Source organism: Aythya marila, assembly GCF_965140915.1.
Source record: "Aythya marila genome assembly, chromosome: 20".
Lineage (NCBI taxonomy): Eukaryota > Metazoa > Chordata > Aves > Anseriformes > Anatidae > Aythya > Aythya marila.
In genome coordinates this window covers 10,781,141-10,806,524 of record NC_139061.1, presented here as the reverse complement: position 1 = coordinate 10,806,524, position 25,384 = coordinate 10,781,141, and the positions used below count along the sequence as shown (strand labels likewise).

Here is a 25,384-nt window from a genome sequence, read left to right as displayed (position 1 = left end):
TGTAATTGCCACTAATTCAACTGGATTGGTTCTAACAATCCTAATGAGGGTATGTCATTCAGATCTCTAATATTTCCAAAGTTTACCTGTTATTTTATGTCTTTTGAAAACAACACAAATAATCTAGTAGAATGTATCTTTTGCCTTTTCTCCTAGTAGTAGTAATTCGTTACCTCTTTGCATTTAATAAGCTTTATGGGAATTGTTGAGTTTCAGGACAAGTATCAGTAACAGATTTGGGAGAAATTATGCATAGATCAGGAGGCTGTCTTAAAGTGAAGTTAGAAATGCATTTCTAGAGACAAAGTTTGACTGTCTGTGTGGTCAAATGTTGTGCTTTAACAGTTTAACAGGGTGCTTGCATGGCTGATGTGTGCTGGTATACAGTTTTGCTTTTCTAGTTGCTTCAGCAGTACCTGAAAGCATGATTTCTGTCCTGAATTCAGGATATGCAGGGTCTTCTACTCTGTTATGGCAACTGTCAGGCTCAGCTACATAATGGCTTTTCCTTGTCTCTTGCAGCAAGGTTCTGTTTCAATTCATCTGTAAAGATATAAAATAGTTGGAAAAATACCAGATTCTGTCTACACATTTTTCCTTTGCCTGCTGCATAAAATAAAGCAACTCAAGGACCAAAATGCCATTGCTTCCTGTCCTCTTTAGCTTATTTGACACTTTAACCTGACTCAGATAATATGGGTAAGAGAGAGAGGCTGTATCACAGCATGTCTCTATGCGGGTTGTCCATGCACCAGCATAGTTCATAAAGTTGTTGACTGCTGCTTCCTATTTCAGTGGTGAAAACAGTTGGATTGGAGCAGTGGCTGTCCCTTTGCTAAACTGGGATGAGGTCAAAACGATGCCTATGCTCGTGGTTGGAAGCTCCATCTATATTTAAGCTTTGTGCTCTATTTTTTTTTTCCTAATTCAAATAAAAGCCATAGAGGAAACCACTTGCATCAGTCTCCTTCTTTTCTAAAACAAAGACAATAAAAATGAAGCTATTGAACTCTTTTTTTTTTTTTTTTTCTTTTAAGTTTTAGTTTGGTGGATGTTTGTGTAGAAGCTGACCAGGTTCTTTCTGGTCGCTCAGCACTGGCGCTGCCTGCAGTCAGGGTGCAGAAAGTGTTCCAGCGTGTCAGAGAGCCCAGCGGAAATAGCTGAGAAATCTAAAAAAAAAGTCAGTGCTAATATTTCCTTTTTATATTGCTTCCTATTTTAAATGGTAGTATAAAAAGCAATTTTACTTCTAGGTGACCTTGCTGCAGTGGCTGTTGTGGCAGGAAGCTCCAGAAGTGTGTAATACGATGATTCTGTAGCATGGAAGCACACAGAAGAAGATCTCTGACACAAGCCTTTGAGAGGCAGTTCTGAAGTGTTTTATCACTCAGTGGTATTGAGCTTTTCTGCCGTTGTCAGCACAGCGACTTGAAAATCCAAATAAAAAGTACTAGTAATGCTGAAATTTTTAATTAAATGTATCTATTTTCCACTAATGACTTCCGAAAATATATTGTAAAAATAACATCTTTCAATGAAAACAAAGCCTGAGTCATAAATGCTTTGATGTGCTTTTCCCGGTTTTGAAATTAGCACAGTGAAATACATCACGCTGCTTTAAAGCATTACAATCTGACAACTTGCGAGCGAATTACAGAATGAGGTGGAAATCGCGCTGCCTGCCCTACGGAGCTTGCTGCCACCGGCGCTGTGCAGCCAAAAACCTGGCAGAGCTGCTTGGAAGGGGTGGATCGGAGGCTGTCTCTGCCTGTGGTGCTCTGCATGCAGCACTGGGTGCAAAAGATCCCAAAGCCACTGAACTGAAAGGAAGCGTCCCTCGTAGACCTTCCTAGTGCTTGTTGTCCTCCACAAGTAGCTGCTGTACCTGCTCCTGGAGGCGAGGTGCTGTGCGAGGCAGGTGTCTGGTGCGATCCCCTTCGCTCATTTTGACTTAGGAGGCTGCCCTGGCCTCAGGGAGAGCAGCATTTCCATCATGGTCTTAGTCTCTGGTACCCAAAAGAACCAATACTGAAACCAAGCCACAATTTCTGTGCAGAGGAAATTGCAGTCAGGCATAAAAGCGAGGCAGCGTGTTAGAGGTCCGTTTCCCTACAGACTGGAGACGTTGATGTAAAGTAGATTGCAAGGAACGATGCGATCAAAAGTATTGTTGAAAAAAACATGTTGAGTTTTGGGTTCTTTAGTACAGTTCATCAAGCATGTTAAATAGGGACCTTCAAAGTCAACAGCAAAGGTAGTGATGTTGGAGGGCTGGCAGAGACGTTCCTGGGCGGGTGACCGTGAGGAATGAGCCCGTGCCAGGAGCAGGGCGGGAGCGGGGCCCTGTCAGGCAGAGCCGCCTCAGAGAGACCTGAGCAGGCTGCGTGCGAGGCCAGCATGGGTAAACGTGAAATCCTGCATCTGGGGTGAAGCAGAACCGGGCAGCTGTGAGGGCTGGGAATGACTGACTGGGACGTAGCTCTGCTGGAGAGGAGACTTGGCTTTACAAGGCCCTGGGTAACGGCCATGCCTTCAGCAGCAGCCTGCACACTGCCATCGCCAGGTCTCTTCCAACACAGACTGCTCCGATTCTCCCTCTCTGTTTTCCCCAGTGCAGAATTCTTGCTTGTGCAGAAAGTTCTGTTAACTCCTCTGGAAAGGTGCTCAGCGCCTTCTGAAAGGTCTAAGACAGGAAGAAGCCTAGGTTCGTGCAGAAAGAGGGGTTTACTGGTCTAGGTCATTCCATTTCTCCTGTTCTCCCATTTTGCCCTCTCAATCCTTCAAAGTCTGCATTACAACTTTCAGAGATAAGAAAGCCATGTCTTCTCTGTACGTTTTCTCTTCATTGAAAATCAGTTTTGATGGTTGGCCTTGTTTCTTCGTTGAAGAAGCCAAACAAAACTTAGTGTCTTGAATATTATATTTACGTACTTCGTAATGTAACTGGTAAAGTGCTCCAACTGGCCAAAATACTGACAGAAGTCTTTAAGTGTGCTGCAGCTGTAGAGCTGTTGTTAATTCCTTGTTTGTTTGTTTGTTTTTTAATGTCTTTTTTTTTTTTGGCAAGATACCCTTTCCAGTGTGAAAATACTGCACTGTGGCATTCATACTGAGCTATTGGTGTTTTTCGGAATACACGCTTATTGAGAATTCTAGTTGAATTTAGGACTCGTAGTTGCACTTGATTAGGTGGGGAATTCTTGGTTCATGCTTTGCAGTGTAAATGGTTCCTGTGATTTATGAAAAGGAACAAGAATACTCATACCTTTTTTGTTCCCATTTTTGGTTCTTGTTCTTTTATGAAAATATAGATCTTCAGTAAAATGAATTTTTACAAAGTATTGCTTTCCACATGTTCGTGTGATAGTTTGGAACTGATTGAGTCCAGTGAATAACATGGGAGGGAAGTGACTGTGTGTGGGCAGTGGCTAGTTTGGGACCCTCGCAGAATTTGTGTGCAGTATGAAACAGTGTCTGGTGGTCACTCCGTAGGATCGACGTCGCGGTTCTCTTCAGTCACTGAATCTTGTCTTTTCTGGAAAAGCTGCATTGCAGCTTTGGAACGTTGCCTTTGGTGCTGGCTGGTGAGGAGAGGTGGCTGAGGTGGGGCTCATGAGTCGAGGTTGGCTCTTGGAGTGCGCGGGGGGCTCTGTCGGGAGGCCAGCCACGGGGCATTTGCTGGGGCTCCCAGCAAGCTGCGGCCTGGGGCGGAAGGGGCCCTGTGGCTCTGTCCTGGGGGGCAGAGGATGGCCATGGAACCGCTGAATAGCTCGGCTCCGGTGTCAGCAGCTCAGTTTTACCTCCACTCAGCTCTCAGGACGTGGGTTCTAGCTTGCAGGTGTTACCCTTAGGAAGTCTTCTGGTATTTAACTAACTAGCCTATTCTTCAAATAAAGTTTTGTCTTCTCAGAATTCTGTCTTACATTTTTCTGTTCCTTTCGACGTTTGATTTGTGGAAAAACTGTCACAGAATAGAGGTTTGGTTTCAATTCAGAAAAAGAAGTAGGTGAGCGTTGGAATTATAGATATCTTTAGTAGAAAGCGAAGTGCAGATGAAATAATCAACTTGTTTGTCTCTTGTAGAATGTATTTCAAGGTTGTTCCTGGTGTCTTAAAAATTCTTAATCTATCTCTAAAGATGTAAATCTCAATGTAAAAAGCTTATACTACTTCTCTCTTTTTGTAGCTTCCAATAAAAGCTGGTCAGCAGAATACCCACACCAAAGTCAGCACGGAGCACAACAAGGAGTGTCTCATAAACATTTCCAAGTACAAGTTCTCCCTAGTCATCAGTGGTCTCACTAATATCTTAAAAAATGTTAATAACATGGTAAGTTCTCTAATTTTGGATCATTGGGTGATTTTCATAATGATTTTTATGTATTCATATTATACAATCTCTGCAGAGAATAACTGAAATTTAGTCAAAGTGATGATCGCCTTTTACACTTAAGTATTTTCTTTTCATTTGCATATGCCATCACCAACAGCACTGAGCTGTGTTACGTATTACGTATTTTCGTTAGTAAATATGGTTGTGGCAGAGCAACCTAAAGGCAGGTGATGAAGGGGACTCTTGAGTCAGTCATGGGAAGGGTCTGTAGCTGGGAAGGTATGTGGCTCGCTAAGGAGCGGGTGCCTAAGGGTACCTAACACTACTTTGGGTCTCTAAGCAGTGGTTGGATACCAGCTGTGCCAACCAGTAGAATGCACTGCTTGGTGGGAGATGGGGGAGGACGTGTTCCATCACATGGAGAGGTGCTTCAGGTAACTAGGGGAGCAGGCGAGCAAAGCTTTTAGAGGAATGCAGCAGGTTAAGGTAGCTACTGAGCAGCCGCATTGAGGTTTTTTTCTCAGCTGTCCTGCCAGTGAGTGACTCTGCTGGAAGAAGAAGGGAAAAAGATTTAAAACTTAGGTTATTTGAATTTTCCTGGCTGTTTGGATGCTTTAGCATTTGTGTCCATGTGTAGAAAAAAAAATAACAATTTAACAAACTACCAGCTGAATTTCTATCAGAAACATGGATAGGGATGCTTTACTAGTCAGTAGGAAAAAGGAATGAAAACTGTGTAGAAGCGATACACATTGCTCCCATTATTATTTGATGTGGATTTCAGCCTCATTGAACCACTTAATATTGGTACTTGAGGGCATTGATGTGAAGGGATAAGGTACAAGATGATTTTTCTATGCGTTCCAAAGCGAAATCTCTAGAGCCAAATGTCTTAGGTAGATGTTTTCCTTCTGTGTACTAGCTTTGCCTTCTGCCTCCGAGGTAACCATGAAACGATTCCTGAAATACAACAAAATACTTGAATTAACAGCAACGCTAAAACTATCATTTAAAATAGACCTCAGTGAACCAAAAAGAAGAGAAACCCAAAAGGAAAAAACTTGGTGCATATCCATAGTGTCCACTGTAGAAAAATAACTGTTGCCATCAAGTTGCACAAATAGAAAGTTTAGGAATCCTTTATGAGGAGAAAGATACAGTTTGATTTTTTTTCAAGGAAGATCTGGTTTTGGATTTGTGATGAGAAAAGCTTAGTTCGTTGAGTCATGAAGCCATCTGATGTGTGATCGATCATTTGGCATCTCCGCAGACAGGTAATGGAACCAGCCAAACTCTAGCAATACTTCTTTTTTTTTTTAATGGTTTAGGTAACATAGTTCGCAATGAGCCCAGTTGGTTGTCAGTTATATAGAGACCTGCATCTGCTGTAACATTATGAAGGACTGATAAAATCATAAAATAGGTTGCCCTATTGTTAGTGATTTTAAGTTGCTTAAAACTACCAATAATCCCTTTCAAGAGAGAATTCATTTTATTTAAACTTCATAAGTATGAAGGAATGTGATATTTAAGATTGTGAGAAACCTATGTATTTAAAACAAGTTTCCTCTCAAAATCTATGCATTATAAATTGAAAGAATAAAAATAAATAAAATAAATAAATAAATAAATAAAATCGAAAAACAAATCAACGTTTGCTTTGTGCAGAGGAGCAAGACTTAAGGTTTCCTGTGTTTGATCAAATGAGCTACTGTATGAGTCAGCAGTATTTTTAAAGGATTCCTGTAGGGTGAACAAAATGGACCAAGAGACTGTCTTAATGCTAGAAAGAAGTCTTGAGGGTTTGCACTCTGCTCAAAGTTGCAATGAGGTGAACTATCCTGTCATGTGGTCTGAAATGTGACTTCTTTGGGCAACTTCATGTTGTGTTGCATGTGCAGGCAGTCGTACTGATCCAGGTTGGGCTAAATCTTTTCTGCCTTATTGTGCTGTTTTCATATTGCTGGAACTGGTCATTGTTGCTGGCCATAAAATTGGACGACAGCTTAAATGCTGGATGGAATTCTACCTCCATCCTGTTTCTGAAGTGTGGCATCTTTTTGGAGGGTCTCGTGTTTCTTTCTGTGGTCTCTGCTAAATTGTGCAGCACTTGAGTAACATTGTAGATGCAGATTTGTTGTAATGTCATTTCTGTTGAGTAAAATGTTGGCAATGAAATACAAAATTAAATAAGAGTAATTGATACCATGGTAGTTTGTGAAAAGGTATAACCTTCATTTCTGAATAAAGAAAATGATGGTCTGAGGAAGGCAAGGGGCTGCAGCACACCTCCAGTCTTATTTTGCAGTAACTGCTTGTTCCTTACTAGATTTGGCATTGCAGATTGAACAAAGATATTTCTTCAGTAATTTCTTTAGTAAATTCTTCAGGTTTTAATTCCTATTTCAATCTATATTTTCTGGTTTTATTTCTGAACTTAACACTAGAGTGGTAAAGGAGCCGTAACTTACTATGCCACTCTACTACATTACTTTAATGCATTACGAGTCAAATTTGTTCGTCTCGGATGAATCCTTATCCTTTCTTCTTCCAGAGAATATTTGGAGAAACTGCTGAAAAGAATTTATATCTATCTCAGCTGATTATCTTGGATACACTGGAAAAATGTCTGGCAGGGGTAAGTAGGCTTGCATAAGCAATTGCTAACTTGGTATTAAAAGAGTTAGAGGGTGTAAGTCAAATGTCTGTGTATCAATTATTACTGGTACTAAAGTTAAAACTTTTCTGATTTAGAGCAAAGTGGGATTAATACTATTTTAAAAATATTAAAACTTTCTATAAATGCAAGTAATTTACGTATTTGCTAAATTAAGGATTTTTGGGATGGTTTTTTACTTCCTAAAATTAATAATAGTAGCTTTAGTAGTAATGATTAGAAATACTTTTTCAGCTATATAGATCCAAGTAATTTTTTGACTTTGTCCTTCCCACTACTCAACTAATTTCTGGAGTTACAAAAAGTGACTTTCTTGTAACAATTTGTTGATTTTTCTGAAGATTTCTTGTGACTTTCGTTTGGTGAAATAATTTCATTTCAGTTTTTTTGTAATTGTATATACAGCAGAAACTTTGCTATCGCTACTCTAAAAAATTACTTTTCCAGGTGTTTCCTAGTTTACATTAGTTAACTCTGTCCAAGCTTCCATTGGGAGCCCAGTCCTGAGCTTTCCAATCAGAGCTGTGCTGAAAAGCAGTTTGCTATTACCTTTGGGATGTAAACGGTTGTACAACTCACTGTGTTAAACTCTGTAATTGCAAAGCCAAACTTCTCTGTGAGCAGAATTTGCAAATCTGTGGCTTATTCCTTTAACAAGAAGGATTTTTTTTTTAAAGCTGTATTCCTGGATGGATGTCATGAAATCATCTAGGCTCTTTGCAGTTTCCCTGTAACTGTTTTTGCAGGTTCTTTTCTTGTAAGGTAACAACTATGTTACGGTTAGGTTTGTCAAGTAGCATGTCTTGTATTACAGTACTGAAACAACCTGAGTAATTGTGGATTCATAAAAGATCCATGTAAATACATTTTGCATAATAATGTTCAGCTGTAAAAGCTGAAGTAAGTACCTTTTCTTTTGGTGCATTTACTGTCTTTGATGTAATGAATCAAAAAAAAACAACGGATAACCCACGCCAAAAAAACTGTTTCACTTCCAAAATTAATTTCTTTAAAAATTTATTACGTATGTTTTGCTTAAAACGTTAGCGTGCTTTTCCTGATACATGATGATATTTGAACAGCCTAAAATTATGCTGAATGCTTCTTGGTTTGTCCATTCAAATGAGAGCAAGTTGAGCCAGTATATGTTCAATAAGACTGAGCCAAAGTTCTATACAAAGAGCGTTGTGTTCTGTGATATCTTCAGATGTATTTCTTGCTCACTGTTCTTGCTCAATGTTTCATCAAGTTCTCATGGCAACAGGACTCAGGTCAACTAAGTGGGAGTCTCTGAAACTTCCCAATTCCCTATGGTAAATTCATTGGTAGAATTTTAGAAAGCTTTAATGCTGACCCTTCTGTTAAATCTCGTTCTTAGTAGAGCAAAGTTTCACTTCAAATTCTTTTCTAAATAGTTTCCTTATGTCTCATACTGTACAAACTGGCAAAAATTGGATTTCTCTTTTTTCAGGAAAGTAGAGACATTTTTCACTCGTATAGAACAATCCCAGACAAGAGCAATGGAGGAGCACTTCTTTTTCAGTTCCTTTAAAAAAAAAAAACAAACACAAATTACTAGGTGTCAAAATATAGGGGGCAGAATAGAAAAGAAAAGAGAAAGAGGAGTAAGGATGGATCTTTGCCCTTTGAGCTTCCATTCAAAGACAAGATAGTTAATGCTTTACTGCTAATGTTTTGCATAGGCTGATGGTACATTTCTCAAAAAGGAAACATATTTCACTTTGAAACCTAGTTTGTTATATTGCTCAGTAGTATTGATCAAGTGAGTGTCCTATGTATTTTGGAGATTAATTTGAAAAGGTTAGGTGATTTGTGTACTGTGTTTCTGTGTACTCTGCTATGGTCAGTGGTAGTGTGCAGGCAGAATTTGAAGTTTAGATTCAGGTCCTGTCCCACCAATGGCATATGCTCCTTTTTTTTTTTTATTGTACAAACCTAGAAAATAGAATACCATGAACTACCAAATTTATTTATTTATTTATTTATTTTTCTTTTAGCAACCGAAGGATACCATGCGACTAGACGAGACTATGCTGGTAAAACAGTTGCTGCCAGAAATCTGCCACTTCATCCACACTTACCGTGAAGGCAACCAGCATGCAGCCGAACTGCGCAATTCTGCCTCGGGGGTTCTTTTTTCTCTTAGCTGCAATAACTTTAATGCTGTGTTCAGCCGCATTTCCACCAGGTAGGTGTTTCAGTAGCTTGACTTAGCCACTGTATTAGAATGCCTACTAAATATTGCTGTCTAGAACATCTGTCATGAACTTCAGTCCATTGAAGATGTGTATTGAGCGTTTTATTACTGAATTGCTTTGATGTTTTTTGAAAGTTGCTTGAAGCAGCTTAGCTCTTATCACACATTGTTACAGCTACCAACATCCTTGATGTATTAGAAGGGGATTTTGCACACCCTTATATGGTTGAATGGCAATGAATATGCCAATTGAATTGAAAAAAAAAAGTATATGCTCCTTATAATGTAAACAAAAATGAATTCCATTTAAAAAAAATATTTGCATTTTAGAAATCAAACTAAAATTATATGAAATTTTAAGTATTTTAAAAACTTTTAAAGAACCCTTAATAACTTCAGTAACTGTTTCAAGAACATAGACTTGGCAGCTAGCATGGAGGATGTGGTTTTACTCAATAGGTTGATTATGTTCTGTTGCTTATAGAAAAGGAAACGATTTCTTTTGCTCCTTTTATAGGAAGTATTTTTCGGATGAGATTTTTTGACAATCTGAATTTAGTTCATGAATCTGTACTTATTCACATGTCCCTAGCATGGTTTAATTCTCAAGCGCCAACACCCTTCTTACCATGGGTTTGAGCTGGAGTGTAGTGCTTTTCCCCAACCTGCTTTTCTCTTCAAGATGGCTTGTACAGAAATAGTTAAATACTTGACCAATTGTTGCTGATCTCCACAGGGGTCAGCTTGCCGACAGTTAGCATTGCTGATCTTTTGACCCGTGCTTCCTGTTTAGGCATATTTCTAGGCCTTGTACAGCAGCTGGGGGATTTTTGGCACGAAAAGCACAGCAGTGGGGACCTTCCCATTCCCAGCGTGGGCTGTTAAACTTCCCTGGCGTTGAAGAAATGAAGAGCTGCTTTTGTGTGTAGTACTAGAAATTGCATTCCATGTCAAAAACACATCTGTAGCTTTGGAACAAGACACGGCAATCTTTAGTTTTGTGAGAACATATGATTTAGTTATTAGTGGGTTAGTATCTGATGAGAAGTTTAGTAAATCGTCGAATACAAAAGTATGAAATGGCGCCATTGGATTTAGAATGGTATGATTAAACTTCATCCTGTTTCTTATGCCAAAAAAACATGGACTTTTTTCATCTTAAAAAATAGTTGTAACTTACTTCAGTGCCATTAATTGCCATCAGTCATTGCTTTGCTCTAGAGAAGTTAGCTGGGACAAGACTTGCTGCTAAGGAGAGGTAGTATAAAGGTGTCATGTCTCTGTGATTGTAATATTTAGATGAAAAAATGGCAAGATTATAGCTAAAATATGGGAGATAACAGAAGGATTTAGACAAAACTTGGGTATAAACAGACTATCACCAGATGGTATGGGTGTCTTGTGAGACTTATCACTGGTATTTCTAGATCTGTTCTCAGTATGGCTGAGAACAAGACTTTAATATTAGCTCTTAATCATGCAAAGTTTGTCTTTTGTTTCTAAACATGAAAAAAATTATAAGAGGGCATCATCATATAATATTCTTCTGCTGTTCAACAGTACATAAAATCACAGGTGTGAGTTTCTACCTACCTGACATCATCTGGTTGAGAAGTTAATTTATTTTGTATATTTTAGATTGCAGGAACTGACTGTTTGTTCAGAAGATAATGCTGATGTTCATGATATTGAACTTTTACAGTACATCAGTGTGGATTGTTCAAAACTAAAACGACTTTTGCAAGGTATGATGTGAATGTGTTGTGTTTGGTTTGTTTTTTTTTTTGAAATACATCTGTATATGACTAGTTGGAGATGATACAACAGTATTGATGCACGTATCTTTTTATTGCTGTGTTTTACTCCAAATATTCATATATATTTTTACTGAAACGTTAAAAAATATTGGCGTAGCATGAAGTCATTGTTTTAAATGTGGAATGTTTTACCTTTACAGAGACTGTATTCAAGTTTAAAGCCCTTAAGAAAGTAGCACAGTTAGCTGTTATCAACAGTCTTGAAAAGGTAAGTATTATAATATTTTGTTTCATTGCTACTTTGCAGACTTTCTCTAGTTTACGAATATTTGCAATTCAGTAAATTACGTAAATTTATGTAAAATATGCATTTGTGCATCAGTTCAATGCATATGTTCTGCAAGAAATGTTGAGTTCTTAGAAGTAAGAGTAAAATCTCTCCATTTAAATACATAATTCAAAAATAAAAATATTTTTAAGCTCTGGAATGTAAAGATGTTTTTTGTTACCTGCAGGCATTTTGGAACTGGGTGGAAAACTATCCTGATGAATTCACAAAGCTGTATCAAACACCACAGACAGATATGGCTGGTAAGGCGTAAAAAATGATGTATTCGGAAGTTGGTTTTACTTTTTCCTGTTAAGTCTTAAGGTTTTGTGTTTTTTTTTTTTTTGGGGGGGGGGGTGTTCTTTTGTTGTTATTTGTTTTGTTTTTTTCCCCCTAAGACATCCCCACATTCGTTTTTGTCCCGTCTTTGCTTCTTATGAAGCCTGCATGTTAGAAACAAATTCCTGTCAACACTTTCAGGGCAGGCAGGGATGTATGGCTGCCTGATTTCTCTCTTGACGCAACTTTTAAATGGGTTCATTTTGTGGTTCACAATACAAGGAGATATAACCCAAAGCTGCAAACTCTTTAAATATTTTTCATCTACGTACAGGAAAAACAACAACAACATGAAAACCTTGATAAAAGAACAGTAGCTGTATTTGTCTCTAGTCAAAAAGGGATGAAAATTTATATTTTCAGATAAACCATGGCTTTAAATGGTTTGAGCCCATTTATCTCAGGTAGCATATTACTAATATGCAAAATAGATATTTTTTTTCTGTGTAGGTGGAGCTATCACTCTGCTTTTTTATACCTATTATCTGCCTTTTCATAATTATAATTGGTGTTGAACTTGGGTTTACCTTTTATGCAGATTGTGCAGAGAAGTTGTTTGACTTAGTGGATGGCTTTGCAGAAAGCACAAAACGTAAAGCAGCAGTTTGGCCACTGCAAATCATACTCCTGGTCCTGTGCCCAGAGATAATCCAAGATATAGCAAAGGATGTGGTAGAGGAAACTAAAATGAACAAGGTAAGAGAAGAAAAATATCTTAGTTCTGATTTCTAAAGTGTGCTTGTCTTTGCTTTTTTGGTATTTCAAGTGTATTTTACTATGTTTTTTATTCCTAAAGCATATTAGAATTCCATACATAAATTTCTGCACCCTTTTAAAGTTCTCACCTAGCATATGATCCACTGTCAATAATTCATACAAATAGTATGGCCCGAACAATATTGTTTCTCTTGGACGTCACCCTGGAGATGTGAATCCGAGTGTTGATTACCTTGCTTCCACCAGTAGCAAGCTTAGCCTAACTTCTAACTGGTGTGCGTGTATTGTACCATTACAGGTTTCTGCAGTGTGTTTACTGTGTTCTGTAATTGCAGTACCTGTAGCAGATGGAGAATTTGATGTGGCTGCAAACACTGATTGCAAGTTGTATTCCAGTTGCCCTAGAATTATCCAAAATGAATGTCTTTGTTAAACATGTTTCTCCAAAATGCTCCATCAAGTTACTTCTTGCAACCCCAGTATCCATGACTTCTGATCAGGAAATGCAGTGATGTTAGTTTTAATACTGAAGTTTCTGAAAACCCTGACCATGCATTACCAAAGCTCTGGTTATAACTATTCCCAATTTTAATTCTGCAGAAACTCTTCCTGGACAATCTCAGGAAAGCACTTGCAGGCCACAGTGGGAGCAGACAGCTGACTGAAAGTGCTGCTATTGCTTGTGTTAAACTTTGCAAAGCATCTACCTACATCAACTGGGAAGATAATTCTGTCATTTTCCTATTAGTGCAGTCCATGGTTGTAGATCTTAAGGTAAAAATATGTTTCCTAATTGCAATGGAGAAATTTGAATTTTTAAATTCTGAAATTAGCTTCAAACTTCTTAATCAAATACCATAGTATTTTTCAGATGAATGTTTTCCTTTTTTTCCTTATATAAAATAAAGAAATGAGTTGAAGGGCAAAGGAGGAATAGTCTTCCATTTCTTTGGTGGATTTTCTTCGGTCTCCATTAGGCCTCCTAAAACTTTAGTTTGTTCAAGAGGCTGAACATTAAAATAAAAAGTTTTATTAAAAAATGCTTAGAAGTGGAGATTGGTTTGTTTAGTTAGTATTAACAAGAATGGCTATTGAATATTTGACGCTTAAGTAGTAGATATTGGTAGATGCAATTTGGAAAAAGTGTAATTTTTAGAGCAGCCTTTTTTTCCCGCAGTATGATTTATTGAAAGTAGACAGGAATAATCTCGGTTTCTTTTTTTTATATATTTAGAATTTGCTGTTTAATCCAAGTAAACCTTTTTCAAGAGGCAATCAGAACGCAGACATAGACCTTATGATTGACTGCTTAGTCTCATGCTTCCGCATAAACCCTCATAATAACCAACACTTTAAGGTGAGAACACAACTTACTGGTAAGTTGTTATCAACATACTGTCGATGACCTGTCAATTATCAAAGATAAGCACGCTGGAAGTTTGTAAATAATTTCAATTGTATAAGTATCCCTTATTGACGATTCCCTTCACGTTTTCATTTTTTTTTTTCTTCTCTGGTTAGAATTTCTTATTCTCATGTCTAGATTTGACAGTTTTGTCAATTTAATAAAAAGGCTCCAGTATGATGCTCATTGTGATATGAAAGATGACAGAGAAAAATATGTCCCTAAGTGGCTTTTATGTATTATTTTTATTGTAGATCTGCTTGGCACAGAATTCCCCATCAACATTTCATTATGTACTGGTAAATTCACTCCACCGAATAATCACAAATGTAAGTTCTGAAAGTATTTAATTAGCCTATCTATTTGTGGCTTCTCTTCGGATCCACATCTGCTTACTAAATAAAATCTAAATACTAGACCAAATCTTGTTGCCTGTATCTATGCCTCAGAGTTGCTTGTTAATACACAAGCCCATGCAAATCTTAGTTGGCGCTATCCACCAATTGGATTCCCAGTTTGAGAGCTTTTCCTGATCAGGATGAAAATAGAATCAGTCAGTGTTAAGCAACTAGCCTTACTTAATTTATATAATATTTTCTATTTCATTTATCCCAGCATGGTAATGAGAACACTAAAAAAAAATCAGACATTTTGACAAATAGGGAAGAACGTGCTACTGTAGATGTGGTAGTGTACCTAGAGAAACAATGAAGTTGTTTAAAGTTATATTGCTTTGGTATTTGTACACTTTCAAAACAGGCACTATGCTTTACTCGTGTTTAATGTGTTGAATAATACTATTTTTCAGATATTATCACGCACTCAAAAGACTAGTTTTCTATTTTGTTTAGTGTATCAGAATAATTTGAGAGCACATTAAGTGTTTAAAGTTTTACTAGCTGTCTGTATCCTGAAGCCTGCTGTGGTTTCCTGTATCCGCGGTTTCAGAGTATGTGTTTATTCAGAAGGAGAAGAAATATAGTAAGCAGCTGACTTGGAAGCATTGCTTCTGTTGTACTTCATTTAAACATTGACAGCTTTATTGACACAATGAAAAAATAACACTTGTAATACTGTGTAAAATACTCATGTAAAGTTTCATTATATTACAGCTTTATAACTTTGGTATCTAAGATAAATCATAATGTAACTCTCATGTTGCCAGTTTACCTTTTGAGCATTTCTGTGTTTTCATTCTAGTCTGCGTTGGACTGGTGGCCCAAGATCGATGCCGTGTACTGCCATTCCATGGAGCTTCGCAGCATGTTCAGTGAGACTCTTCATAAAGCTATCCAGGGCTGCGGGGCACATCCAGCAATTCGCATGACTCCGGTAAAGACTTGTAAAGAAGTTGTTAAAACACAAGCCTCTTGTTTTTCCTTTGTCTCCATTCCATTACAGCTTTTTTATTCATTAACTTTAGACTGGAAACTAGAGGGAGGAAGAACATTGCAATCCAAAAAGCAACAGAGAGCCAGCCATACATGTTGTGTAAACCTTTGAGATTTTGGTGCATTGACTAACTGTTCCTAGTCAGTTAGTGATGTATGTTTCTCAGGTTTTTTTCATGCTGCTTTTAAACTGGCAGTATAGCAGTATTTCTTCTGTAACTGTCCCGTGGCTAACTGTTCTTTTTAAGCTTACTTGCTGTGTGAATTAACTAGGTAATATGTCCATTTTTATTTAATCTGAGAAACAAAAGTGTTCTGTATGTGAGCATAATTTCTGAAAACTGCAATGCTTTTACCATAATTGGCATGAATATTTCTTCATTTGTCTTGCTTAATTTCCTTTGAGCAAGTTGACTGTTTGGTCTTGGTGACAGCACCGAAGTGATCCAGACTTTTCAAACATTATGAAATAAAGCCGGTATTCCTGGTCACCTTAGGAGAGGGGGGGAAAAAAAAAAAAAAAAAAAGGAAATTCAAATTGTAGTTCATCCAGATTTTTTCAGTAAGTTCACATGCAGCTGCGTTGCCTTTCTTCTGAACTTTCCATGTAGGACTTGGGATGCGTCAAGTTAGCTCATTGGTTTTCTGAATTGTTTCAAAGTGCATTTGTAGTCCCAAGGTGTTGGATGTCTGGTTTGGAAGAAGGCCTAAAATGTTGCATGAAAATATTCCTATTGGGCTTCTCATACAAAAACAAATGATCAAAATACTTTTAGTTGAAAGCTACAACTTGTTTAACTTGCTTTATATGTGTGTGTGTATATATATGTTTATATATACATATCTATATTCATCTGTAGAGAAAATAGCAGGGATGTTGTAATGGCAACTCTGACATTGACTGGTGGTGCTTTGTCTTCTGCTTCTTATTTTCTGTTCTTATTGGCTGCTGTCGCTCTCATGGTCAGATGCCAACCAGTCACTGTTTTGCATGGCAGTGGGCCTCTGTTGCTGTAAGTATGACCCATCGTAACTACCGCAGAAAAGCCTTTCATTGCTCTGACTTTTCTGTGCATAGTTACCACTGCAGTCACATCACTTCATCTCGGGCACGAAAGGTGGCGTGCTTTACGTGAGAGCGCAGGACTGGAGAAGACCTCTTCACTGCTGGTCCGGCAGTTGCAACACCATCCCTTACACAAATCTGTTGAGCTCGTTGGTAGAAGTAAAGGCTTTTTGTTGGGTGTGTTCTTTTCTTTCTAACCCCTACTTTTCCATCACGGTGCTCTTCCAGAATCTCCCTGCTCTGGTGTTTAAAGCTGTTTTCTAATTTCCAGCCTAAACTTACTTGTGTCTAAGTTGTCCCCACGTGTTTTTGTTCCAGTGTTGTCTGTCAGGTTCAAACTGGTGTTTATCCCACTGATGTCTGTGCAGAGAGTATCCATCTCCCTCTCTTTGTTTTCTGATAATCCTTAGTTTTGATTGTGTGAAGTAAATAAGTCGCTTCACAGAAACTGATCAGCTTCTTTTGGCATGTACCTCTTCTCAGAATTCACTTAGCTGTACCAAATTAAGATTTTGCACAGAATGAATTACCACTACCAGCATAGTATCAATTTCTTGATCAGATACTTTTAAAGTGGTAAATTTTATTCTGTTTTCATATAGCTGTTCAGCAAAATAGCAAGAACTTCTAGCATTTCTTGTAGAATTCAATTCTACAGCATCATATATAGACTTCAGTTACCTTGAGGATGATTTCAAGCTAGTTTAATTTTTTTTTGTTGAAAAATTTATAAATTTAATGAAAATGAAAAACAAGTTCATGTTATTGTTTAATTGAGATTTTATCAAATAAGAAGTTAGAATAAATAATTTTAAAAGCTGAATTTCTGAAGTGTTGTATTCTGTCTTGTGTTGAATATCCACAATGTGTGTTTTTTTTTTCCACGTTACTGTCTCTTAACTATTTTGGTAAGAGTAAGTAAAAATACTAACGTAATCCCTGATGACGTGATTCTAAAGTTCATGAAAATATAAATTCTGCTTGGGCATTCTGAGGATCAATTAATGCAAGTTCACATTTATATATATTCACTTGTATTTTGTGTGCATATATATATTATAAATTATATTTTGATACTTATTTATATTATATAGTCTTTCACACACTTTAGCATGTGTCCAGATTATTTTTGTTAAGATGAAGGTGCTGCAGTCACTTGCCATGCAACAGGGTGGTTCACTTTGGGGTACTGTGCACACTGTATTGAGGCATAATCTTGATTTTGGAAAATCCTTATAACCAGTAGCATCCATATATGCTTATTTCACGGCTAACACTCTTTATGACTATTAGTTACATGTATTGGTCATACTGTTATCTGGGTTGTGTTGTGTGAACAGCAGTGGTAGAACACGATACAGTTCATAATGGAGTCAAATCAGAATACCTTGTATGAATTCTCAGTACATACCTTAAAACATCTTCCATTTCAGATGAGGAGGTTGAATGAAACAGTTTACTGATTTTTTCAAATGGAGCTAGTTTTTTTGTTTGTTTGTTTGTTTTTTAAGATGCATTGTGTACCTTGTGAAAACTGAAAGGTACATTTTTCAGAGGTTGTACAGATGAAAATGCTATCATCTAGACTGATAATGACAGGAAAATAGAAAATGATTTGCCTTTGAAAATAAAACAAATCCTTACCCTGTCATGTAATCAAGCTTACTTGGGATCCTTTTTTTGTCTTTCTTTGACAAGAGGAAATCCTCTAAATTCTTGTTAGTCCTTCTATCCAATTTCCTTTTGTACAGCTTGTCTTATACAAAATCTTTTCTTATATCCATCTGCAGATTACTAAAATATTTCTTAAATAAAGCTTAAAGATATAATAGTGATAGCATATGCATATTTAATAGGGTATTTCTAAGTAGAAGGCTATGCAGCTATACTGGAGTGAATTGAATATGATTTATAACTTTTTCATGAGTTATAGATAGTACAACCAATTTGCTTCATAAGATGTTTAATTATAACTACTCCATAGAGTACCTCACTGACAGTGACTGTGCTTTTTCCTCCTGTCAGAGTCTTACATTTAAAGAGAAGATGACAAGCCTTAAATTTAAAGAAAAACCTACTGACTTGGAAACCAGAAGCTACAAGTTCTTGCTGTTATCCTTGGTAAAACTAATCCATGCTGATCCAAAGCTTTTGCTGTGTGTAAGTATGTTATATTATTAATTCTATCCCAGACAAAATCATGACAAAACAGTAAAATTTACTTTTGAGGCTTCTAAATGAATAAAGATTAAAAACATAAACCTGACATCAAGAATACCTGTCAAAGCAAAAAGACAACATCAAAAAGCACCTGTAAGAGATATTACAGAACCAGAGCAATCACAATGAAAGGGACCATAAAGCTCTGAAGGAAGAAAAAGGAAAGGAGAAAAGAACAAAAAGAAAACTAAAATCAGAAAAAAAAAAAAAAAAAGCCATTGTTCCAGTGACTAGAAAGATATTTTCTTAGGTTATTGCTAGTTTCTGTTAGTATTGTCTATGATGCTGAGTAAAATGATTTAACAAGTTTAATGTTTAACAGTGTTTTCTTGTGAATTCATGCCGGAATTAATATTCTATTCTTTTCAAATATTACCTTGTGGCTTTACAAATCTTGTTTATGAACTCTGTGAAGCTGCAGAAGTAAACTAAGTGGTGATAAAATCTGATAATGTCTACACATGGAGAGCATGTGTTATGCAGTGTTGCCAAAATTAGTGTACTACTACTAGCATCTAATCAGTGTGCTAAGTATTTTCATTTTGTCTGGTCTGTTTATCGTTTGGTTTTAAAATATTTCTATTGTATCAAAGATATAATATGCAAGAGTATCATGGCTTAAAAAGAAATGAGGTACTCTTAAAATCTACCTATTTTAATTATAAGACTATTGCTTAGCAGTCAGTAACATGGTTGGTCATTGAAAAGTTTTGCTTCTTAAAGGTGCTTTCCTTTTTGCTTTTTAGAATCCAAGGAAGCAAGGGCCTGAGACACAAGGTAGTACTGCTGAATTAATTACAGGCCTTGTACAACTTGTTCCGCAGTCCAGCATGCCAGATATAGCACAAGAAGCCATGGAGGTAAGGGATAATGTTCTGTATGCCAAGCAGTTTGTTTAAACTAGGAAACAATTTGAAATAACTACTTCAGTGTTGTTGGAGAACAATTTAGTTTTTATTGCCATTTTAACAGTATTCAAACAACCCCTTTGCAGCATAACACTTATAAACTTTGTGTTGTGGTATTTGATTTTTTTTTTTTCAGAATTTGTTAGAAAAAATAGTCAAGATTTACATATTTGTCTTTTAACTTGTATTTTCCCTAGTGTCATTGCATTTCTTTGCCTCCGTATCAGACAGCCCCATGTAGTAGGGGACTTCAGATTAGATATTTTGTTTGCCATAGTTGCTTGGGCTAATTAAGGGTGAATGACTTTTAATCAATGATTATGTTTGTTTTGAGTCTTTGACCAGTTGAATTTTTGAGATATGCATTTCTTCTAAAAATTGTCTTCAATTTATAAATAGTTGATTTTTGAGGTCTTTTAGTTAATCAGACTAAATCAAAAGCAGAAATTAAAGTTTTGGCTTTAGTTCACCAGTAAGCCCTAGAATATGGTCAGAAGCTATTCTTACCCAGGTTTTCTGTTGTGAAGGGAATAATTACAAAGAGGAAAGTATTTGCTTGTCCTTGGCAAAAAGCTTGAACTACAGAAATTTTGTTGTTGCCACCAGAAGTTTATTTATGTAAAATGTGTTGCATTAATATTTTTGCGGTTTGGATCATTCAGTAAATATTGAAGCCAAAGCCTATCTTTTAAAAAGGTTGTGTTTCTAGCATGGGTTTTTATGGAAATAAAAGGTAAATCTAATTGGGAATAAAATAAAATACCTTTCACATGTATTAGCAACAAAGTCTTGTTCTGCTATATAAAATGCTTTTTCTATCTTTTATTTTTTAAGCAATGTAATTGACTTGTGATTACACCTATTTCTCTGCCCATTCTTAAGTGACTTGTCAATTTCTGCCTTTAAGTGAGATGCTGTTCTGTTTTGAATGTAGGCCTTGCTAGTTCTTCACCAGTTAGACAGCATTGATTTGTGGAATCCTGATGCGCCTATAGAAACATTCTGGGAAATTAGGTAAGTTCACTTCTGTAAATTAGAGCAACAGCTGTTTTGATCTGTCTTCTCTTTTGCAATAGCTGTGAATGTTTTGAGAAAGTTATATGACATTGGCTTGAATCTGCAGTCAAAATGATTTGTTTTCTGATGACAAAGTAGTATCTTCCTTATACTACTTCCATTTAACAAAAAAAAACAACACATGTTTTGCTGGCTTTCTTAATGACTCTCTTCAGCCTGCGCTTAAGGTATAGCAATGATTATTCCTTCAAAATGTTAAAGTCTTGCCCTGCATTCAAGTGTTTGTTTGAATTCTGTTTTATCCTCTGTGGGCTGAGGGAGGGTGATGCAAAGCAATTCTAGCAGTGTGGATTTGCTGATCTTGACTCTGAAGCCCTCATCTAAGAAAGGTAGTAGTTTGCCCTGATCTGTGGTCTCCATTTGTCTTTCTTATGTATCTAAAGAATTTTTATTGGTTAAAGTCATCTTGCTTATTATAACATCACAGCAGCTGTTGCAGTTGATTTCTTGGAGTATATTAAAAAAACATAAAGTTCCAAAATAATCAGTTACACAAAGAGCTGAACCAAAAAACTAGGCAACTCAGAATTCTAAGAATTGCATGAGCTAAACAATTTAAGAAAAATGTTTGGTGATCTAATCTGATTTGGTGCAGGTGTTTGTTTTAGAAGAAAGCGAATTAAAATCTAATAGGAACACTTTGAGCATCAACAAATTGGCCTGCATGACTGCTAAATGTGGCTCAAGGGGCTTATTATGGGATAGTTTGGGGGCTGAGTCCTACCTAGATGGGCAATAACTAAAACTCATTACTGTAATTTCTAGTAGTAGAAATGAGTTTGTGGTCTGTTCGGGCTGGGGGAAAAACCCATTAAAATTGACACTAATTTGGACCCTTTGGCAGTTTTAACAGAGAGTGTGAGGCCTGAATGGATATGAAGAAGGAACATCCCTAGATGTGTTCCTTCCAGAACAGAGTTGAGACACGTTATCAGAGCAGTGTAGGTAAACTTGTACTGCCACTGTCTGTGCTGTATCTGTTCTGTGGATAAATGGAGGACTTCTGAATCGACAGCCCTGGAGTCTGGACTTCTAACAAGTACCCAAGTTGCTTAACTTCCTCTAGGGAACTATAGAGGCCAGTTGGGCGGTGGGAAGGGACAGAGGGGTTTTGTCATTTAAAGTACACACCTATATTATATCTACTGTACATTTTAAAAGAAGATGCTAGCTTATCTGTAGGATATTCATGCTAATTGTCTATTTCTATGTAAAAAGTAATAATACCTTTATCAGATATATTATTATTAGATGATAAAGCTAATGCTAAATTTCATTTTGCTGCAGTTCACAAATGCTTTTTTATATCTGCAAGAAACTAACCAGTCATCAGATGCTCAGCAGTACAGAAATCCTCAAGTGGCTGCGAGAGATTCTCATCTGTAGGAATAAATTTCTTCTAAAAAATAAAGTAAGCAAATATTATCACTTATCTTTTGGGATCATTAAAATGAATTAGTCTCTGTTTTGTTACTGCTTTTATTTATAAGGTTACTTTTATGATGGAAAGAGATTTAGTAGCTACTGAAGAACTAAAGTAGTTCTTTACACTTAATTGCATTTAAATTATAATTATGTTTATGTTGGTATATAAACTGTGGAGTAAAACCAAGAAGCCTACTGGGATTTTGGGAGGCCCCAAGGAAGGAAGAAAAAGGCATGATGATGTGCTTATATCAAGGTGATATGTTTTGATGATGACTCTCAAAATACTTTATTTTCTTAAGGGGAAATGTCATTTTAAGATACCATTAATATGGGTAAATTTATAAAGCCCTCTAAGAGCACCTACGTAAAAGATGCTGTGTAAATGTTGAACAGCTTTTTACTTTAGTGACAACAGTTTCTGAACTGCATTGTTTTAAAAGATAAGGTGATTAATTATTTTTCTTTCCTCTCTTTACAGCAATCGGATAGGAGCTCCTGTCACTTTCTCTTCCTTTATGATGTCTCTGGAGGTGGAACTAGTCAAATGTCTCTTGACCACGAGGAGATGAAAAGCTGTACCCCGGGAGCCACCCTCAGGAGAGGGAAAGGGAATTCTTCCATGGTAAGTAACAGCAGATAATATTAATTATTAACATTTAGGGATAAAAAATTATGTGCAAGTAGAAATTAAATCACAGAGTGTAATTTTTAAAAATATAATTATTTCTGAGGAGGAAAAAACATACTACTATGTGTTACTGTTCTCTTTCTGGTCAATAATCAGCTGTAACATGCATAAGTTTTGAATCTAATATGCTGGTGAGTAATGGGTTTCAGACTTCTAGGAAGTTGCACTTTTTTCAGGTTAAAAAGTTGGTGAATCCTTTTTTTCTTAGGATCACACATAACATCTCTACATATTTGTCCATTGTTAATAAATCTGAAATCTCACTTTTTAATGTATTGCATCCAGTTAGAATAGACTGTGAAAGATCATCAAAATCAAACATCTCAGTAAAGTATACCCTTTGACAGACAAGTCTAGTGTTTAGCCACAGGGAAAAGTGACGAGGTTATTTAGAACATCTTTTATGAGCCAAAAACTTCATTCTCTTTTTTAACATACAATTTTTTGGTATCAATAAGACTTTGCTAAGTATGTGGCTATCTTTGTGAAAGGAGCAGTTTCTTGCCACTGTGCAACAGCAAATACAGTAGAGTTCAGATGTTGGTTAAATTGTTTATTTCTATTAGAATGAAAGCAGGTTTGAAAAACAATTTGGATTAAGAAAATTGCCATACTTCTAAGCAATATTATTGAACTTGGAATTCTGTGTTTCCCAAGGAAAGTACAGCAGGATGCAGTGGAACACCTATTTGTCGCAAAGCCCAAACAAAATTGGAAGTCGCTTTATACATGTTTTTGTGGAGCCCAGATATTGAGGCAGTCCTTGTTGCAATGTCCTGTTTCCGTCACCTGTGCGAAGAAGCAGATATCAGATGTGGAGTAGATGAAGTTTCAGTTCATAATTTTTTGCCAAACTACAACACTTTCATGGAGTTTGCATCTGTTAGCAATATGATGTCAACAGGTAAGAATGATGAGTCTGGAAAATGCCTTTCAACCTGTACAATAAGACTTGTTTGGATTGGAGTTCTTTAAACAAGTTTATATTCTTGATTTGGCTGTAACTCCTGCTTTCACTGAAATATCTTAGCCATTGAAACTGATGGAGGGAGTAGGGAATTTGGGTAACTGTTCATGAGGATTTAAAAGAGTAACAAGGAGAATCTTTCTAAACAGTTAAAGGGGATATGTTCCTCTTTTATAATTACTTTCAATTATCTCATATTTGATGTAGGTGGCTTTACAAAAATCTGTTTCATAAATGTTCTGTGCTTGTTTGTAGGGAGAGCAGCTCTTCAGAAAAGAGTGATGGCATTATTAAGACGCATTGAACATCCAACTGCGGGCAACACAGAGGTAAATTTTCTTCTAAATTTCTGTCCATTTCATATGTGTTTTTTTTCTTTTTTTTGAACACAGAAAAGACTGTTGCTATGAGTAGTTTTGAAGTTAAATCTTGATATATCTTATTTTAGGCCTGGGAGGATACACATGCAAAATGGGAACAAGCTACAAAACTAATCCTTAACTATCCAAAGACCAAAATGGAAGATGGGCAGGTGACTATGAATTTTTCCTTAGGTTTAACCCTGTAGAAATTCAGAGTAACTATTTAAGCTTATGTATTTTAAGAAATTTCATTTTAATCTGGAAAATGAATTGTATAGGAGGACTTAAGCTCCATGAAAATATTCCAGAAATCAAGTCTTCTGTGTTTACTGATAAGAGAACGAGATAATTTGACTTAAATTGCTGTGAGGGAGATAGCTGAGTTTAATAATTGGAAAAAAAAATAGTGAGAAATTAGAAAATCTCTTTCACTGGAATTTTTTTAAGGAAAAAAAAAGCTGTTGACTATCATGATTTAAATACGTTTTGTCCTACTACAGAGCAGGGAGTCATCTAGGCAACCCCTTTTGGTCCCTTTTTAATTCAGTTTCTTCAAATTCTACAAAAATAGCCCCTCTGGATAGAATTTTGTTCATGCTGTAAGATGGAAACCTTAGTAATTTGTTGAGATGGAATTAAAATGGTGGGATATGTTATGACATACTTCTAAATTCTGATCTTTCTCCATTATTTATGTTTAATTGAAAAGATTTCATCTTCAGTCCTTCTTTTTTAGGTTACGGAAAGTCTTCATAAGACGATTGTTAAGAGACGAATGTCGCATGTTAGTGGGGGAGGCTCCATAGACTTGTCAGACACAGATTCTCTTCAGGAATGGATCAACATGACGGGGTTCCTATGTGCCCTTGGAGGAGTGTGCCTACAGCATCGTAGCAATGCAGGACTAGCAACCTACAGTCCACCTATGGGCCCAGTCAATGAGCGTAAGGGCTCCATGATATCTATGGTATCCACTGAGGGAAATGCAGAGACTCCTGTTAGCAAATTCATAGATCGATTATTGACTCTGATGGTCTGTAACCACGAGAAAGTGGGACTTCAAATACGGACTAATATTAAAGATCTGGTGGGTTTGGAGTTGAGTCCAGCACTTTATCCAATGCTGTTTAACAAACTGAAGAATACCATCAGCAAGTTTTTTGATTCTCAAGGACAGGTAAACTGTTGATATATTCCTTCACTTGCGTATCTTAGAAAGTATTGGTCTTGTTTTTCACATAGGTAATTGAAATGGGTTATCTGTTCATGTTTTCTACAAAAAAAATTCAAACATTGTGATTGTATTTGAGCGCATGTGTCATACAATTATCATATTTTATTCCAGGCTGTGTTTAACATAAAGTAATTAAAAACATTGTTGAATTCTTAGTAAACTTTCAGAGTACAGAACCTGTGAGAATTGTCTCAGAATATTTAAGGTTGGTAGTGTTAGCATATTTAATGTTGATATGTATTGCAATTCTTTTGACTTGGTGATTCTAG

At 36.5% G+C, this 25,384-nt stretch overlaps 1 protein-coding gene across 4 annotated transcripts in view; it reads left to right on the top strand.

The window, feature by feature from the left end:
• NF1 (neurofibromin 1) overlaps positions 1-25,384 on the top strand; it is a 93,700-nt gene that overhangs the window by 6,073 nt on the left and 62,243 nt on the right. For 3 of the 4 annotated variants that reach the window (XM_082776228.1, XM_082776226.1, XM_082776225.1), the window contains exons 2-21: positions 4,187-4,330; positions 6,888-6,971; positions 9,029-9,219; positions 10,867-10,973; positions 11,186-11,253; positions 11,501-11,576; positions 12,191-12,348; positions 12,970-13,143; positions 13,604-13,726; positions 14,029-14,103; positions 14,975-15,106; positions 18,257-18,391; positions 19,198-19,311; positions 20,294-20,373; positions 21,724-21,847; positions 22,343-22,486; positions 23,210-23,456; positions 23,775-23,848; positions 23,968-24,051; positions 24,618-25,058. In XM_082776228.1, the coding sequence (XP_082632354.1) occupies positions 4,187-4,330; positions 6,888-6,971; positions 9,029-9,219; positions 10,867-10,973; positions 11,186-11,253; positions 11,501-11,576; positions 12,191-12,348; positions 12,970-13,143; positions 13,604-13,726; positions 14,029-14,103; positions 14,975-15,106; positions 18,257-18,391; positions 19,198-19,311; positions 20,294-20,373; positions 21,724-21,847; positions 22,343-22,486; positions 23,210-23,456; positions 23,775-23,848; positions 23,968-24,051; positions 24,618-25,058 (2,775 nt within the window). Of the gene's footprint in view, positions 1-4,186; positions 4,331-6,887; positions 6,972-9,028; positions 9,220-10,866; positions 10,974-11,185; positions 11,254-11,500; positions 11,577-12,190; positions 12,349-12,969; positions 13,144-13,603; positions 13,727-14,028; positions 14,104-14,974; positions 15,107-16,133; positions 16,179-18,256; positions 18,392-19,197; positions 19,312-20,293; positions 20,374-21,723; positions 21,848-22,342; positions 22,487-23,209; positions 23,457-23,774; positions 23,849-23,967; positions 24,052-24,617; positions 25,059-25,384 lie in introns of all 4 variants that reach the window. The other variant, XM_082776227.1, reaches the window with a different exon arrangement.